General features: G+C 36.7%; 1 protein-coding gene across 1 annotated transcript; it reads left to right on the forward strand.

Annotated features, from left to right (window-relative positions):
• Positions 1 to 8,049: 8,049 nt before the first annotated feature.
• On the forward strand, positions 8,050 to 10,151 carry LOC120079574 (expansin-A15-like). Its single transcript, XM_039033802.2, has 3 exons — positions 8,050 to 8,177; positions 9,085 to 9,397; positions 9,514 to 10,151. Exons 1-3 carry the CDS (start codon positions 8,063 to 8,065, stop codon positions 9,821 to 9,823), a joined length of 738 nt encoding a protein of 245 aa, XP_038889730.2. The 5' UTR covers positions 8,050 to 8,062; the 3' UTR covers positions 9,824 to 10,151.
• Positions 10,152 to 18,998: the final 8,847 nt, after the last annotated feature.

Genomic DNA, 18,998 nt, shown 5'->3' on the forward strand with positions numbered 1-18,998 from the left:
GAAATAAAACAGAGTCGGGTGAAAAAACTGCCTGACAATTCAAATCTCTTGTAATCTTACTGATGGATAACAAATTATATGAAATTTTAGGAACATGCAAAACGTCCCACAAAACCAAACCCTTAAACGAAGATAAATCCCCCTTTTCCTGCAACAGGTGCGAACGACCCATCTGCAATCCTAATTCGTTCGTTACCAGCACTTGGATAATATGAGAGAAACTGATCAGAGGTACCAGTAAGATGATTCGTCGCCCCTGAGTCAACAATCCAAGGTTTTTTATCATTCACACTAATAAGACCAAAAGACTGTATATTGCCTGACTGGACGATGGTACTGATTTCAACCGTACTCAGGCTGGTCGTATTGTCAACTGAGGGAAATACAAGCAGGATATTTGTAGTAGGTAAAATAGGGAAAGAATTTACCAGGCTTTCATCTAGGTATTGGGTCGAGCCACAACCGGTTGGAAACAGGGCAGCCACTAACGGCTGGAAGGAAATCGACGGCTGGAAGGTAGTCATCGGCTGGAGGCGGTTGTCGGTCGAATGCGCCTAGGGCAGAATCGAAGAGGTCCTGTTCTATTTGCCGGACGAGTGGGTTCGCCGGATCTGACGCGAAAACCCTAGGGTACGCCGGCGCAGTTGAGTTTTTGCAGGTCGAAGCCGAAGCCCTAGGCTCGATCGGAAGCTGTCGAAGGTCTGAAGCCCTAGGCGCAATCAGAAGCCCACCCTGTTTGTCGATCGGAAGCTGCGGGTCGAAGGCGCGATCGAAAGAAACTCTGTCTGCCGAAGGGTTGCTGCAGATGCGGACGTCCCCGATCGAAGCCAGATCTTGTTCGCCTCGCGATGGGTCTGAGGGGTTGTTGAGGCCGTACCTGATCGGAGCCGTACCTGAGGGATCAGTCGATGGCGGTGCGAGACGAGGCAGATCGACTCTGTTTGTGTATTCTTCAGATCTGTCCATGTGCGGCTCTAATTGATGGCGGCTTTCTGTTGACTGCAACTGGACGACAGAAATTAATTCTGTTAAGGCAGCTTGAAAACACTCCTTTACCGCGACTCGAATAGCAATTTTCATATCAAAACTCGAAGATCCACTAGCTGAAGGCAACTGTGGATGGTTCTCTTCCATAATGGCTAAGGTTTCGTCCCTTTGCTCTGATACCATGTCAAAAATAAAAGAGTAGGGAAGAGAATAACAACACAGTTACGTGGAAACCCTAGTACAGGGAGAAAAATCATGATAGACACTGATTTTTATTATTAATTCTGATACACAAAGTACAAGAGAATAGGCCAAATAAATAGACTAGTGGGAAGCCCTAGGTTACACATAATTACTAAAATACCCCTAGGGTTACAAGCTGCTTTTTCGACAATAAGAAATACAAAGATAAGTGATGTTGGAATCCACCGAGTAATTTTCATAGATTTTTATTACATGAGAGTTGAATATGGATATGAAATTTAATTTTCTTAAATAAAAAATTGTCAAACTATTTTAGAAATAGTAAAAAAATATTGATAGACACTGATAGATTTCTTTCAACTTCTATAAGTAAAAGATTTATATTAGTTTCTATCACTGATAGTATCAATTATAAACTTCTATCAGTTTCTATCATGTATAGACATTGATAAACTTTCTATCAATGTGTATTAGTGATAGATTTGTATCAGTTTCTATCATCAATAGATGCTGATAGATTTCTATCAACGTCTATCTATGATTGACATTGACAATAATATTTATCACAATTATAATTAAATTTTGTTGTGCGTAAAATTTTTCTTATTTTTTTATTTTTGAAAATCTCTCGTGCCGTTTTTCAATTTATTCCCCACCCCCATGCCCCGCACCCCAAATATCCTGCTTGTCCCTCTTATTAGGCTGTTACTAGTCTATTAGGCTACCTTTTCAATCAGCTTTTCATGTGGCAAAATATGTTTTTTAAAATGTTAAATTATGAAAAGAATTCCTAAACTCTGTATTTTGTTTAATTAATACTTTTAAACTACTTTTTTCTTAAATATTCTTATGGTTAACTTCGGATGGAAACATTAGTAATTTGTTCAAAAAAATTCTTATAAACTTTCAATACTTTGTTAAAATCTTTTAGCTTTTTTCAAAAAAAAAAAAAAAAAAAAATTAAATACTCTTGCCATTAATATATAGACGAAAAACGTTAATATCTCATTTTAAAAAAATCCTAGATTTTCAAAAATTACATTTATACCATTAATCTTAAAAAATCTTAAAAATATTCTTACAACTAGTATATGAAAAAAAATCGTTTATCTACCCCTCTTAGATCACCTATTCCCTCTTCCATTTCTTCTTCTTCAATCTATGACATAACAATCTCTCCATTTCTCACATTTTTTTTCTCTCCTTTAGTACCCTCTCAATCTCATTGTTTCATTCCAATCTTTAAAACTTTCAAGAAGAAGAAAAATTGTCCATATTCAATCGATAAAAGTATTTTTAAGTTTAAAAATATTAATGAAACATTAAAAGTTCGGGAATATTTTTGAATAAAGTATTAACAATTTTCATCTAAAACTAATGGCAGAGTATTTAAAAAAAAAAAATTGAAACAAATTACAAAGGTAAAGGTCTTTCAAAAACAAAGTGCAAACATAAAGAGTAGTTTTTATAATTTAGCCCAAAAATATCCATATTCATACAACAATCACACTAATAAATTGACCATTCATAAAAGTAGAATTTCATTATAACTATGAAAAAAAATTAGGAGCTAAACACACACCTATACTAGTTTTCAACCAAAAAATGGTCAAATATATATTACTAGGATGGGTTTTTTTGGGATTTTCTTTCCAACTTCGAGTGTCTTTATCGACCCTTATTCAAAAAGGTGCGTCATTAATCTTTTGGGAGAGAAGAGTAACGAAAATTTCTATTGTTTTTTCTCTCTTTATTTTAGTTGAATAATATGGGAGAATGATTTGAAGTCTATATGTATCTATTGTTTTTTTTTACCGAAAAGAAACAACTGTATTTTCAATAACGCTACATTGTCATCAAATTTTGGAAAGCATCTGCCATTTTGCTGGCTTTTGCTCGCATTGATTTAAACTCTTTACAAATTATAGTCCAACCACTATTTTTCTTTACTTAACGACTTTATGTAATTACAATTTTTATCTTCTTTTTCTTTTGGTCTTCTCTCTAGCCCTCTTAAGTTTCTGTCTGTACCATCTGTCACACCCCCTTCCAGACTACCTTCTTAACTTAGAAAAAAATGTGAACATAGTAGATGTCAACTCTCTTATGACACTTACAACCCAACCTACTTCTGAAACCTGTTTCTATTGTATCTGTTGTACTTGATAAACAGATAATATCTATCTATCTATCTATCTATTTATCTATATATATATATATATATATATATATCTTCTGTGTCACATATCCTCGTCCAAACCCATAGGCATACAAAGTCTATTATCACATCAAAACGCTCATAAACTTATATACATAACCAAAACAACCTTGCATAGGGTTATATTACAACATTGCCATCTAGGGTTCTACCCTTTGCCCTTAAAGAACACTTAAAGAAAACATGACGGATCATCTAAACTTCTAGTTTTATGAGATCTTTGAGATTTGTGGTAGATTGGCAAATCAGCTAGGCTCTAGGAAATTGACCACTACTTGGGGAGATTAAAACATCTAAAAAGAGTGAGCTAAAAATGCCTAGTGAGTGATGTTCTTTTTGCAACATATTTATATAAAGAGCATGATAAGAAAACATAGCCTACTAAATAAACATGTCTTTCCATTCCCTAGGGTTGGAAAACAGTTCTATTTTCATAAAAAAAAACAATATTTCTATGAGTATTTATAAAACCTTGGAAATCTCAATCATCGTTGGTTTGTTTGAGAAAAGGTCATCTTTCTTTGCCTTAGTTGATGGAGAGTCCTTTTGCTCGATCACTCAATGTCGATTACCTTAGTTGATGTAGAGTAATCCCAATACAATCAACGTCGATGATACTAATCATATGTGTACATAGATATGTCCCAAAAGCTAGTACTAACATTAGTATATACACCCTAGATAACGTCAACTTCTTAGATATCAGGAGATCCAGATACCTTCGTCTCCTTGAATATTAAGTTTATTTGATAAAAAAAAATATTTAAAAATATATTTTAGGCTAAGTGATAGGATTTCAAGTATTAAGCATGTCATTGAAAACATACTTAAATGTAGTATAGGTATGAGAAATAATTTAACTTATAAGAATGCGTGCCAACACATGGTTTCATTTAATAAAACTTAAGCATCCTAATAAAATTCTTCTTAAGATTTGTCATGCTTTTGATTTAAAAATATGACAAATATACTTAAAAATTTTGGCTCAAAGCTTACTAAATTGTATGCTTTATTATACATAAAGCCTCAACCTTTTAAAGAAAAAAACCATGCATCCAACCTCATTGACACCTTTATGTCAAACATGCGTTTGAAAAGTTACTTATCAAAATCATGTTAAAGACATGATGCAAATACTTGTTATTTCAAGCAAGTATATGTTTGAAACCATCAAAGGAAACATATAGCATAAAACATAGAAATTAGGTTAAGGTAAATCCTTATTAAAATTAGTCACTCACTATCTTGTGCTATTTCCACAAGGATTATAGATTTCTCTGACTTGCGTTTTCCCTGTGACAAGGATAAGTACCTTTGGTTAACAACATTGGCTCCCTTTTGAACTTAATTCTAGTATTAAAACTTAGCAGTTCATTTAGAATTTCCTTTACAAGCTTACCAACGCTTGGCCTCCTACTAACACATCACCCAACACTTAGCCGTTCAACATGTAACTTGATTGGTTGGGCACAAAGCACACACGCATAGGCGTTCAAGTAAGCACTAGGATACACACACACCTTCTAGGCATTGGGCGCTTGTTGGGCACTTAGACTTAGCATATTCTTGGCGATGGCACCCTTCCACCGCACGGCCTTAACCGTATCGCCTTGCGTGCACACACTTGTCAACACTTGTGCACGCTCACTCGTCTCCCTGCCTAGGCCAACTGCTTGCTTGTCCTTTTGTCGTAGTTGCCTGGTTGTTCATCCACGACACTTTCCAAATTCAACTTTTAGCTCTTATAACTTAAAATCAAGACAATATCTTGCAAAATTTCCTTCTAAGAATAAGTTCTTAGTCATCTTAACTCCCTTACCTTAAAATTTTAGCTTCCGATTCTGTTTGACGAGATCAAAATCTTCCAATCGTTCCAACTTCCTTGGGTGAACTAAAATTTGGAACACTCTTCAAATTCTTCAAAATTTCAGTATGAATTCGTGTGAATTTCTTCTTGGCAACCTTAGGTCTCTTTCAACAATAATTGAAGCACAATTTGGTATTAGCTCATTCCTTTAAGCACAAGAGAATTGGGCAAACAGATTCGTTCTTCACAAACTCATATTTATAGTAAGCCTTGCATGACTAAAGGGTCTAATTTAGTGACATCTTGGGCACTAACCTCTGTTTAAGGCCTCTAATGACACCACTTAGCCCATTAAACGAGTGTTTAGGCTAAACTCTTCTCCTTCATTCTAATGCATAAGGCTTGCATTTACTCCAACCCCTCACTCGGCCAACGCACGCACATAGCCAATGCACTCATCACCATGCCTTAGGCCACACTTTGTCCGTCCAACATAGTCCCAACTAACCTTCATACATCAACGCTCCTTCAATGCTAAATTACTCGTCAGAGCCATCGCATATGCCTATAACCAACCCACACTTAGCCTCTAATCGCTAGTCCGCACGACCATCGCGCCCTCGCAGCCCACGCCTAGCACCTTGCTTTGGTGCCCCTTCAGTGCTTGCCTTGGCCACTCGACTGCTCTCTTGCCACATCCCTTGGCCCAACTAATATCTAATGGGGCCAACACATGCCTTTTATCAGTCATGACCAACACCAACACTCGATGGCCATAGTAATCTCTAAATATAGGGCATTCAATGCACGACTCCCATTCTACACTTAGCCAAACCTTTTCACATGGGCCCCCTAGAAGCATGACATGACTCTAACTCCACCATCCTTCCAATTTCCTTCTAAGTGTTGAGACTTCTCCATCTACCCAAGAGCTTCTAGTTCCAATACTAGAAAATTCCTTCATTTCTAAGCTTAATTCCTTCAATCCCAATATGCCAACACTTAGAAAATTTTCATACCTTAACCTACTCCACGCCTAGCTTCCTTTTACATATACTTTCAAAATTTTTACTAAGTGTTGGATGTCTCCCAAAACTACTCAAGAGCCTCCTTGCCTAACACTTAGGATATTTTATTCCACTTAATACTGCTGCATACTAACAACATTCATAACATATTTATACAATTATGTTAACAACCATAAACATTAACGGCAAAGTAAGTTTCAAGCATAACTACTTAGGAAAACAAGTTCTAGGGTTTATACCATTGCTTTTCTACCTATCACATATCTTTGTTTTTTTATTAAAAAAATAATTATAATGAAACCAGTTTCTTGGGACAATATTAAATAATTACAAATTATTTAGGTGTCGTTTAGTAATAAAAAAATTTGGAGGTAAAAATAATGTCTATAGACTTAATTTTCAAAAACAAAAATAAAAAATAAAATGATTATCTAAGAGTCATTTAATAAATAATGGTTACATTATTCAATTAAGACGTCTCAGAATGAATGGAAGTCAGTGTTGATTAAAAATATGAAAGGAATAAAGTAATTTGAAAAAACTTAAAATGCTCATTCATGAGAGTAGGGTTATGTTGGGTTTGTCAAGTCTAGGATTTTCTGGGGGAACTCTATTAGGTTTTAACAATAGTTATCTTCATTTTCTTATTTTTTTTCCTTGCAATTCACCCAAACTTTATTTAGAACAATGAGACTGCACTTAACTATTGTGCTTCCCTCTGTACCACACAAATAAACAAATTAATGTGTCATATTCTAATTAAACGGTAGCCTAGCTGCACAAACGATGGGTGTAGTCCGACTACCAAGCCACAAATATAATCTTGTTAGGTCTTTTTTTTTCCCAAAAAATTAGAAAAAGCACTCTGCAAGATTTGTTTATTAATACCTGTAAACAGATAGAAAGGTGTTTTCAAATCTGTTTTTATTTTAATATTAAAAGACACTTCAAAATAAGTTTGACAAGACTTTTAAGTATAGCTAATTAAAAAAAGAGACATTCAAAATAAAAAAAAATAACAAAACTATTTATACAAAATAACAAAATTTTAATATCTTTTATAGGAGTTGATAGAAATTTATGAATGTCTATTAATAATAAAAACTAATAGAAGTCTAAAATTGATAAAAGTTTAAAACTTATAGATGTCTATCAATATTTTTTTTTGTTATTTTTGTAAATGATTTGACATTTTTTACCTGTGTGAAATTTTTTAATATCTATAATTTCTATTTTTTTTTAAAACTCCAAATTAATAATAAGGTTAAAATACAACTTTTGTTGTGTACTCCATTTTAATTCTTATAATTTGAATAAATTTTAAATCTTGTCTTTCAAAATTATTTTTTCTAAATTTTTTAAAATAACATTAATGATTTTCAGGCAACAAAATACAATATGTGAATATATTTTTAAAATTTATAGTAAAAATATTAATAATAAAAAAAATTTAAAAAAAAATCAATAATATACAAACAACGTGGTCTAAATTTAAGATTAATAAAACTTTGAGAAGGAAAAAAATATTTCGATATAATAATAATACTTAAAAAAATATAAAAGTTCAAAATACACGTGGTGAGAAGATACGACAGACAAACAGAAAAAGAATAAAATAATTTGTAATAATAGATAGTCAATAATTAAAAATAAAAAAAAGTAGAAAAATTGTTGTCAAATAATAACAATAATAATAAAAAAGTGGGTACGGAACCTTTGTAAAATAGAATTAATTATTAAATTTGGATTCTTGAGGTCTCCCCATTATATATTGGCCCTCCCACCCTCCATTTTTCCCTGCCTCGTTCTTCACCAAAAATGAATTTTCATTTTCTCTTTTTATTGCCATTTCTCTCACTCCTCTCCTCCGCCGCGGCATGGATTCATGCTCACGCCACCTTCTACGGCGGCAGCGATGCTTCCGGCACAATGGGTAAGTAATTAATTCACCTCATTTTTTAGATTAGGAAGTAATTAATTTATGGTTTAGTTAATTAATTGTTTAACTACTACTTTAGTTCTTATACTTTTGTTTCATTTTAATCCATATTTTTTATTTTTTTTATTCTTTTTGTTATTTGTACTTTAAAAATATTCATTTTAGTTCTTTACTTTCAACTTTGATTCATACTTTATTTCTTTTTGTTCCTTGAATTCTCAAAAAGTAACAATTTTGATCCCTTATGAAAGAAGTAAAAATAAGGTTTAAATCTTATTTTGACTCTCGAACTTTGAACCTTGCTCTATTTTTGGTTTTTAAATTTTCAAAAACGTCCATTTCAATTCTTGAACTTTTAAAAAATGTTTATTTTGGTCCATAAAATTATATTAACATTTTAAAGAAAATTTTGTTTAAGGATGAAATTGTATAGTCTAGCATTGGACTCAAAATTACTTTTGAGATCACCTATAGAAAATCTTTTTACCACCTAATTCAAAATTTAAACCCTAGATTTTTTAGTATGATTAACTTATTCGATAGCCTAGTCATCTAAAAATACAAGTCATCTCACATCTCACCATTATGTTTAAGAGTAAACAGAATCTTAATAGTAGGGATCAAAGTAAATATTTTTTAAAAGTTTAGGGGCTAGAACAAATGTTTTTTTAATGTTTGTGGACCAAAATAGAACAATATTCAAAATTCAGAGACCAAAATAAGATTTAAACCTAAAAATAAAAATGAAGGAACCAAAATGGTCATTTTTTAAAAAGTTGAAAAACAAAAATGAATCAAAATTAAAAATATAGAAAGTAAAATAAACCTTTTAAAATTATAAAAACTAAAATCAACCAATTAAAAGTAACCTTAATTCATTAATTGTGTTGTGGGAACACAGGTGGAGCTTGTGGGTATGGGAATCTTTACAGTGAAGGGTACGGGACCAACACTGCGGCAATTAGCACTGCGCTTTTCAACAATGGGTTGAGCTGTGGGTCTTGTTATGAGATCAAGTGTGTGGATGACCCCCAATGGTGCCTCCCTGGCTCCATTTTGGTCACTGCTACCAACTTCTGTCCGCCTAATAACGCTCTTCCTAATGACGCCGGCGGCTGGTGCAACCCTCCCCTCCACCACTTTGACCTCTCCCAGTCTGTCTTCCTCCATATTGCTCAATACCGCGCCGGCATCGTCCCTGTCGCCTATCGGAGGTAAGATATTGATTACTATTTTTGTATTGTATGTCTGTACGTATTCTTAGAATGATTTTGAAACAAGAATAGTTGCGTGCATCTTGAGTCATGCTCATTTTTATCGATTTATGTAGAGCTCCATGTAAGAGGAATGGAGGAGTAAGGTTCACAATAAACGGCCATTCCTACTTCAACTTAGTACTGATAACAAACGTGGGGGGCGCCGGGGATGTGCATGCTGTGTCGGTGAAAGGCTCCAAAACTGGAGGGTGGCAATCAATGTCAAGAAACTGGGGACAGAACTGGCAAAGCCACAACTATTTGGATGCCCAAACCCTCTCTTTCAAGCTCACTACTAGCGACGGCCGTACGCTTGTTTCCAACAATGTCGTTCCTGCTGGTTGGTCCTTTGGCCAGACCTTCACCGGCCCCCAATTCCGGTGAACAACCCCCGCCACCGCCTCCCTTTCTCTCTCTCTCTCTCTTTCGGAATGCCCATGTTTTAATTTCAAAGAGCTTTTTCGTCATTTCGGTGGTTATTTATTTTTTTGTATGTGGTGGGGAATGAGACAAGTGGGGCCGAGGTGGACTCTTCTTACCACCCGCCTTTCAGTGTTTGAACGTGCGTTTTGGTTGGATCTTGGAGGTAAAACCCTTTTTTCCCTCTCTTTTTGCTTTTTTGGTTGAGTTGTAACCGTGAAATTTAGGCTTATTCGGCTCAAAACGTAATAAATCGATTTTAATGTGAAAAATGGGTTGTATTTGATTATTTTTAGTATTATTTTTTCGTGTTCTGCATCTATAATTGACAAAAATCTATGCGGAGTTGGGTTCCTGTAGGTATCCATCACGATTGGGTCGAAGAATCCCTTGTTTGATTGGAGATGGGGTCAAATTGGGACCCAAAACAGGTTCTTGAGCCGAGGATAGGGCAGGGATGAGGAGTATCCCCACTCATCCCCGACCCCAACCCCACTATGAATAATTTTTTTTTATTTTTTCTCACACACATATGTATACATACATACATAAAACAGTAGCTTTTTAGCTAATGTTTCATTTTATTATATAATTAATTTTAATTTTTTATTAAATTTTAAAATAAAGAAATGTTTAAAACATTTTTTATTATTAACTTAAATAAATAAAACAATAATAATATCAATTTGTTACCTAAAAAGTGTACCATTTCAATATAAATACAAAAATGTATTGATTTTAAATAAAAAGTAAATAAAAATAAAAAATAAAAAATGAGGAATTTTCCCTACGGGACCAATCCCTCGAATGGAGATTTTTCGACTCCGACCTCGTCTCCTCAAAATGGGGAATGGGGCATAGACGGAGATTAAAATATCCCACAGGGACGGAGATGGGAAGTGCATCCCTGACCTCGTCCCACCCTGTTACCAACCCTATCTGCATTCGTACTGACACATGAGACTCATTTCCAAAGTTGTAATAAAAAAGTGCAAACTGATTGACAAGTGGAGGGTAATTAATCCAATTGTATCTTAAAATTACGTCGTATATCATTATCGTTATTGTTACAATTATTGTTATTGCTCCAACGAAAAAAAATTATGAATTTTGACACTTTTACTATTACTGTTACCATTTGACCCTGAAAGGTAAAGATAGTAGTAACAGTAACAATAAATTTAATAAAACTCATAATTTTAAGTAAACGTGATCTAAAGCAATCTAATTATATTTGTGATTGTGACCCATTATAATTGAGCTATCAATGAAATTCAATTACGATTACATAAATTTTCATTCTAAACTAAGAAATGTGGCCTTCAAAACAATGTCATGTGTCTCTTTCCTTAATGTTATGCTTCGTCATTTTTATTTAAATTACAAATTTACTACGTTGCTTTGAAGTTTAGGTTGCCTAAACCTTAAAATATGGTTTAATAATAAGAGGTACTTGAACGATTACTTTCTCATCTTTTTTCAAAGCAAATGAAATAGATTGCTTTAGGTTTAGAACAATAATTTATGCTTAAAAAGGCTCATAACTTTTTTTGGGCAAAAAATTACATTTTTCAATTGAAATTTCTTGTTGGAATTGATTGGGCTGGTTAAATATGGTTTTTCTTTCAGCATCGTCCAATAACCTTGGAATTTTGACTACTTTCCTTATCATTTATCTTCTTCTTTTATAAACCCAACTACAATTTATAGATGGTGATTCGAATTAAAGATTGAGGAAGAAAAAAACGAAAGTGAGGAAGAAGATATGAAGGAGGTTTGTTAAATGGTATTGTTGCATGTAAAGAAATAACACAAAAAGATTTAGCGGTTGAACTATATGCTCTCCTTGAAGTTAACCCTAAAGAGAGTTCAATGTGAAAATAAGTTACATCTATGAGACAAAAGTTGAAAATGAAGCTCTTACACTTGAGTTGAACAATGACGACCATGATCCAGATTTCTATAGTTTTGAGAGAAAATTTGTTGGAAGTCCCCCTATACATCTCATTTTCTTGTTGTACGCAGGCTCACTGCTTTCAACTTTCTCTTTTCCCTTATCTTTTGCCAATACAAGGCGGGATCTTTTTCTTTGTCTCCGTTCCTGTTCCTTGCGTTGTTCTTCCCTTTCCCACTCTGCAATTTCTTTACTTTTCTTTTCTCTAATGCTCTGCACATTTGCTGTACGCATTTTCTCCTTCTCTTCCTTTTTCTTCTTTTCTTCCTTTTCTTCTTCTCTCATTTCTCTTTCAAATTGCTCCAAGGCCAGCAATATGCATTGTTCTTCCTCGAGCCTTATTCTCTCTTCTTCTGCCAAAATTGCGTTGTTACAGCACACTTCTTCATCGTGTAATTTTCTTCTCAGATTGCCTTCTACGATGATTTGTTGCACTCATAACATCTTTTCTTGTTTTTCTTCTTCCTCTCTTCTTCTCCTTTCCTTCTCTTCTACTACACTCTGCAAAAATTGTGGGTCGATTGTTGACCCTTGCAGCGCATTCTCCTTGCGACGCCGGATAAGAGGGGTGATGTCTGGATCCTCTGGGTCCTTAGTCGGAATCGTTCTTATTTGCATTGATGCTTCTTGAAGTTGCACTGATTCTTTTTGATGCGTTGACACCCCCTCATCCACCCTTGCAGTGGTGGATTCTCCGTCAACTTCTAGCTTTCAGCCCTCTTTCTCTTTTCTTCCTTATTCTTCAGGCGCTTCTCCTCTCGCTTGCATTCCCTCTTCTCACTCGATTTCCTTTCTTTCTTTTCCTTCCTTGGCTGAGCTTCTTCATCTCCTTCTGCCCTCTTCTCCTTGTTCTTTTTTTTCTTCTTCTTTTCAGTCGTTTCAGGCTGCTTCTCCACTACCACATCCTCCAAAGAAACCCTGGTGGGTTCGTTATAGGATTTTGTGTGAATAGTTTCCTTAGGATCCGAAATGGCCAAGGCGCTTCTTCTTGAAGCTTCTTCCATCTCTTCCTCTGAAGGCAAGGGTTGAATAATGACTCCAGCTTCAGGTAGCCCTCCCTCCTTCTCCATATTACTCAAGATGCTCCTGAACACTTCTCTATCGTCTCTTATCTTCTTCTTACTTTCGAATGAATGTGTTGGGAATGGGGCACTCTTCGTTCTCTGCCCCTCTCGGATTTGGAGTGATTTGGCTACAATAAGCTTTCATCGAGGTTTTCCAACGAATCTTGGGATGGGTTTCGGTTGGGCAGCAAGGCGGCAGCTTGTTGCGAGAATGTCGCCTCTCTTGCAGTGATTTAGGTTGGGGACGGTAATGAAAGTAAGGAGGATGAATGGGAAGATTGATCGGCCATGGCTATGGTAAGTGAAAGAGTTGGGAAGGTTCTTAGGGTTTAGGAAGAAAGTTCAAATGTCTAAGTGTGCAAAGGATTCGCGAGGGCTTTCACTTTCGCAAAAGATTCAAGTAGACGACCTCAGCTGGAGGAGGAGGGAATTTATAGGTTGGGCCTTGATGGGTCCAACGCAAATTCTGCGGTGGTAGGCTTCGAGGTACTCAAAAAGTCTTGTCGCCGCGCTCCTCACATTTATGAATTAATGGAGAAGGACATCATTTCATCTGCTAAGTCATCATTTCCTTGGAAGCCTAAACAATTGGACTACTTTTTTTGCAAAAAGAATTTATCTTTTGCATTTTATTCGGATGGGCGCAAGTTTAAGATTAACACAATGCATCCATTAATGCAAATGCATATTTTCAAAGGATGGGCAACAATGCAAGTATCAGCGCAACACACCCCTCAATTCAATGCGTTTCTGGAGAACGGGCGCATGGTATTTCTACTGGCGCAACACTACCTCGACATAGTGCATTTTCGCTAAGGACGGGAGAAAAATACATACGAGCGTAACACACCCCTCAGCGCAATGCATTTAGGTGGGATGGACGCAAAGTGTATCTTGTCAACGCAAGATGCACCCATCATCGCAATGCATACCTGATGTATTTTAGTATTATTTTTAATTCATCAACAACACAAGTCGATAAGACTTCGCAGTATTCATTTTCTTTTTATTCCGTCATTCACAAAAATTTAAGAACAACGTAACTAATGCAGAAAAGTAAGGAAATTGAATAAGACAAGGAAATAACGCAATTGAATTAAATGAAAAGTAAATTCATACAGAAATAAAAGCTAATTTAAGAAAGCAATAAATAACGTAATGCAGATAGTAATAAAGGAGAGCAATAAAGAAAGCAATTAAACATAGATTTTAGAGATGCGAATTGAAGGACAATTTTCTCATGATTACCGCAATCCACACCCCTGTAGGTGGTCAAGCTTGCCTGCGCAATGTCGTCAAGGAAATTGTTCCTTCCCATGAGATCCCGGGGCTTCTGAGTTACTTGGTAGAATTCCCGATGTTCTGCTGCGAAGCTCGGCTGCCAATTGCCCGACTTGGATCTCCAAGTTCCTTATTGAAGATACCAGCGACTGCATGACAACATCGTTTTTCTCAATATACTGTTTCAGCAAGGTCTCTAATGATAATGAATTCACAGAGGTGTTCAATGAGAACGGTTGGTTATGTGGTTGCCTTTGATGACTCTGATTCTGATTCTGATGAAAAGGTGGAGGATTTCCTCGATTCCCTGAATTGTCTTTCTGATGGTTACTCTGGCCCCCTTGGTTGTGATTCCCTCCCCAACCGAAGTTAGGGTGATTCCGCCAACCTGGATTCTAAGTGTTGCTGTAAGGGTTGTTCTAGATAGTAAACACTCGTTGCAGGTATGATGGACACATCTCTACTGCATGCCCCCCTCCACATTGGACGCAATTTATTGCGGCCACTTGCGCCGGCGCATTGGGTTGCACTGAACTTTGAGAGAGAGCACCTTGATTAAGTGCCATCGTTTGAAGGAGAGAGGTCCTAGCGGCCATTTGTGCGGCCAAAGTTGTCATTGTATCCGCTGGTACAATGGCGTTATTGTTTCTTCTTCTCTCGAGGCCTCTTCTCCCATACCCGACATCCACCCGGTCATCCGTGTTTCGCGAAATGCGATCAAGGATGACCTTGGCTTCTATGTAATTCTTATCCATGAATCCTCCCGTTGTGGAGGCATTAACAACGACTAGCATTGATTGATTCAGGCCGTTATAAAATGTTTCCATCAGGACGCAATCGGGAATCCCGATATGCGGAAAAATTTTCACCAACCTTCTGAAATGCACCCAAGTGGTGCTTAGAGTCTCATTATCCATTTGCTCAAAATTCAGCACATCCTTTCGTCTGCTTGTGTTGACTGTCGAAGGGAAGAATTTCTTCATGAACCGTTCCACCAACTGGTCCCATGATGTGATTTCATTTGGCTCCAACGAATGAGCCCACCTCTTTGCCTCATCACACAGTGTGTACGGGAACAGGTAAAGTCTAATTCCTTTAGGGGTGACGCCAGGGATGGAGAATGTGCTGCATGATAACGCTGAAGATGTATTTCCTTTTTATGCATGCATTATGCCATAGATTGGACACGATATTTTTATATCTTCATGCATGCACTGTGTTATGATTCATACACAACTGACACTACGTCTAAATATATGCGTTATTAATGCTAGGCTCGTAGTATATGCAATGGAGTAATGCATGTCACAAGTTTCCTTGCGCTAAAACCAATTATAATTCCAACGCAAGTTTTTCAGAATAATCCGAGGTCGAACACAGGGATTTTTTTCGTTAATGTGTTACTTTTGTGATACATGCGACTGGTTTGTACAATTAATAAAGAATTGGTTTATACAGAAATTTAAATTGCGATGAAATAAATTGTGCTGATAAAATAAAGTTGCATTGAAAATAAAATCCTAAACTAAGATGATACAAGATACAAGATACAAGATACATGATACATGATACCGAGGTCGAGACTGATTGTGAAGTTATACAAAGGATCATGGTATGCGATGGCGCGTCTTTATGGATGAATCAGAAATAAAAAGAATAAATAGTTAAAACATCACAAGTTTGTTAATTGCGTTAAAGATGCAACTAAGGTTCCACTTTCCCTTGGCGTACACCTCTCGGTGATTGGCTGTGTTCCCATATCTCTATGGTGAAACAGGGATGAACGTGATGAATGCAAGGTTGTTTCCATCTTTAGAAGTACTTCTTGCTTTAGTTAACGCATTCTTCCAACCCTCTCTTGATAGGCGGAATAACATCTTCACTTCTACTCTCACAGGTGAAGATGCCGTCGACCATGCTTTAGCTAAACATAATTATTTCCTTAACACAAATTAATTTACTAGCTTAATTCTTGCTAATTATCCAGGGAATTAGAAAAACATCATGGAGAAAATGGTTTATGGATGAACGGAAAAAGGCAGAGAGATGATAATGAAAATGATCATAACATTTAATACTAAGATTAAGCGTCTGATACATAGTGTGAATGAAAGATTAAGAAGGTGAATAAAGATGATTTAATAGAGATTAGAAACAAACAGAGAAAGAGTGTCAATGTCTTGACATAGATCTAAATGGACATTATGCTTGCCGGTGTGTGGTAGTGATGGGGAGGAGAGCGTCCCTCTCAGGCTTGCTCTTCTGATAGAAGTGACCTTCGTACAGAGCTTTAACGGCGGGGATAAGAAGGATTCTTTGTTCGGAGACTCACCTCTTGGCCTTGTCTCTTGATTATCCTGGATCTACTCTGAAAGTCGCTCAGACCAGTCTCTCTCTCATATCAGTATATACACGTTTCTATGTATTCAAGTACCTCTTTCTATGAAATTGCAAAAGCTATTTATAGGCGAAGCTTGACTCTTTTCATTATGGTCCCCACTATATGGTTATGTTAGTTCCTGAAATGGTGGAGTGAATATTCCTTCTGTTACGCAATCAATCCGATCAGAAATGCACAACTAAAAGCTATACACTCGTCAGAACCCTCCATAGATGTGTTGCTCTTTACATCTTCGATCGTTCGCCCGCATGCGGTGTTATTTTTTATTACCGCATGCGGTTGAATTTGCGTTGATCGCTAAGCTATTTATCGATTTTCGCTTGCGCCGTCATTGCATTGATCATCTCTTCTTTCTTGAATGATGGGGGCAATGCGACGTAGATGTGTTGTTCATTTTATCTTTGAGCCATGAACACATGCGGTGACTGATTTTCTGTAAAACAGAAATAGGAACATTCCATTCTACCATCGCAATAGTGTTAGTGGGTGTATTGACGACAATTTATAATTCTCGCATTTCTTAGCCAATGTCTATTTTATCCGCGCAACTTTTCTTTCTTTTGGCCATAATATCTAAATAAAAAAATATAAAGAACTTGTATTTCTACAAGTTATCGCACTCCCAAATTTAGATATATGCTTGTTGTGAGGGATGGTTTGACTGCTAAGGGCTTTCGCCTGAGTTTTTTGGTGACTCGAGGGATGGTTTGTGGTTGGGCAGCGAGACGGCGGCTTGCTACGAGGATCGCCGCCTCTCGAGCAGTGATTTGGGCTGATGAGGGTAAAGAAGATGGTTGGGAAGACTGGTCGGCCATGGATGAACTGAGTAAGAAAGTTGGGAAACCCTTAGGGTTTTAGGAAGAAAGTAAGTCTGGGTATGCAAGCTGCTAGGGTTTCTGTTTGCAAAAAGACTCAAATAGGCTCTCAGATGGAGGAAGTGGGAATTTATAGGTTGGGCCTGGATGAGCCCAACGCAAATTCTGCAGTGGCAAGCCTCGAGGTACTCAAAAAACCTATTGCTGCGTTCTTCACATTTATGAATTTGCAGAGACGTGCGTTCTTTCAACTGCGGATTCATCATGTCCTTGGAAGCCTAAGCGATTTGACTACTCGGTTTGCAAAAAGAATTTGTCTTTTGGTGTTTTATTCGGATGGGCGCAAGGTTAAGAATAATGCAATGCATCCATCAACGCAAATGCATCTTTCTAGAGGACATGCAACAACGCATGTATCATCGCAACACACCCGTTAACTCGACACATTTCTGGAGGACGGGTGCACGGTATTTCTACTAGTGCAACACTACCTCAACATAGTGCATTTTTGCTAAGGATGGGAGAAAAATACATACGAGCACAACACACCCCTCAGCACAATGCATTTGTGAAGGATGAACACAAAGTGTATCTTGTTATCATAAGATGAACCCATCATCGCAATGCATACCATATGTGTTTTATTATTATTAAAAAAAAATTCCATCAATGCAAGTTGCTAGGACTTGCGGTAATCAATTTCTGTTAACCAATCGTTCACCAAAATTTAAGGATAACGCATTTAATATAGAAAAGTAAGGAAATTAAAGAGAGCATGAAAATTAACGCAAGTGAATTAAATGAGAAATAATTTCATAAAGCATTAAAAACAAGTTTAAGGAATCAATAAATAAAAAAAATTCATGAAGCAATAAAGAAGATAATTAAGAAAGCAAGTAAACATAGAATTTAGAGATATGGACCATAAGGCAATTTTCCAATGATGAACGCAATCCACACCTCCGCAGGTGGTCAAGCTTGCCTGCACAATGCCAGCACGGACATTGTTCCTTTCCGTGAGATCCAGGGGCTTTGAAATTGCTTGGCAGTGTTCCAGGTGTTCTATTGCGAAGTTCAGCTGCCAGCTGCCTTACTCGAATTCTCAAGTTTTTTATTGAAGACGCATGCGACTGCATTACTGTATCGTTTTTCTCAATATATTGCTTAAGTAGGGACTCCAATGAATTTCCAGAGGTGTTTGAGGATGATGGTTGGTTTTGCAATTGTCTCTGTTGACCCTGATTCTGATTGTGGTGAAAAGGTGGAGGGTTTCCTCGATTCCTAGAGTTGTTGTTCTGATGGTTACTCGACCCCCCTTGGCTGTCATTTCCTCCCCAACCAATGTTAGGGTGATTCTTCCAATCGGGATTGTAAGTTTTGCTGTAGGGATTATTTTGGATAGCACACACTTGCTGCGGGTTTGATGGGCACATTTCCACCGCATGGCCCCCTCCACATTGGATGCAACTAATTACAGCCAATTGTGCCGGCGCATTGGGCTGCGCTAAATTTGGAGAAAGGGCACATTGATTAAGCGCCATCGTCTGGAGGATAAAAATTACTGCGGCCATCTGTTCAGCCAAAGTTGTCATTGTATCTGCTGGTACAATGGCATTATCGTTTC

Source organism: Benincasa hispida, chromosome 6, assembly GCF_027475165.1.
Source record: "Benincasa hispida cultivar pf3 chromosome 6, pf3_genome.v1.1, whole genome shotgun sequence".
NCBI lineage: Eukaryota > Viridiplantae > Streptophyta > Magnoliopsida > Cucurbitales > Cucurbitaceae > Benincasa > Benincasa hispida.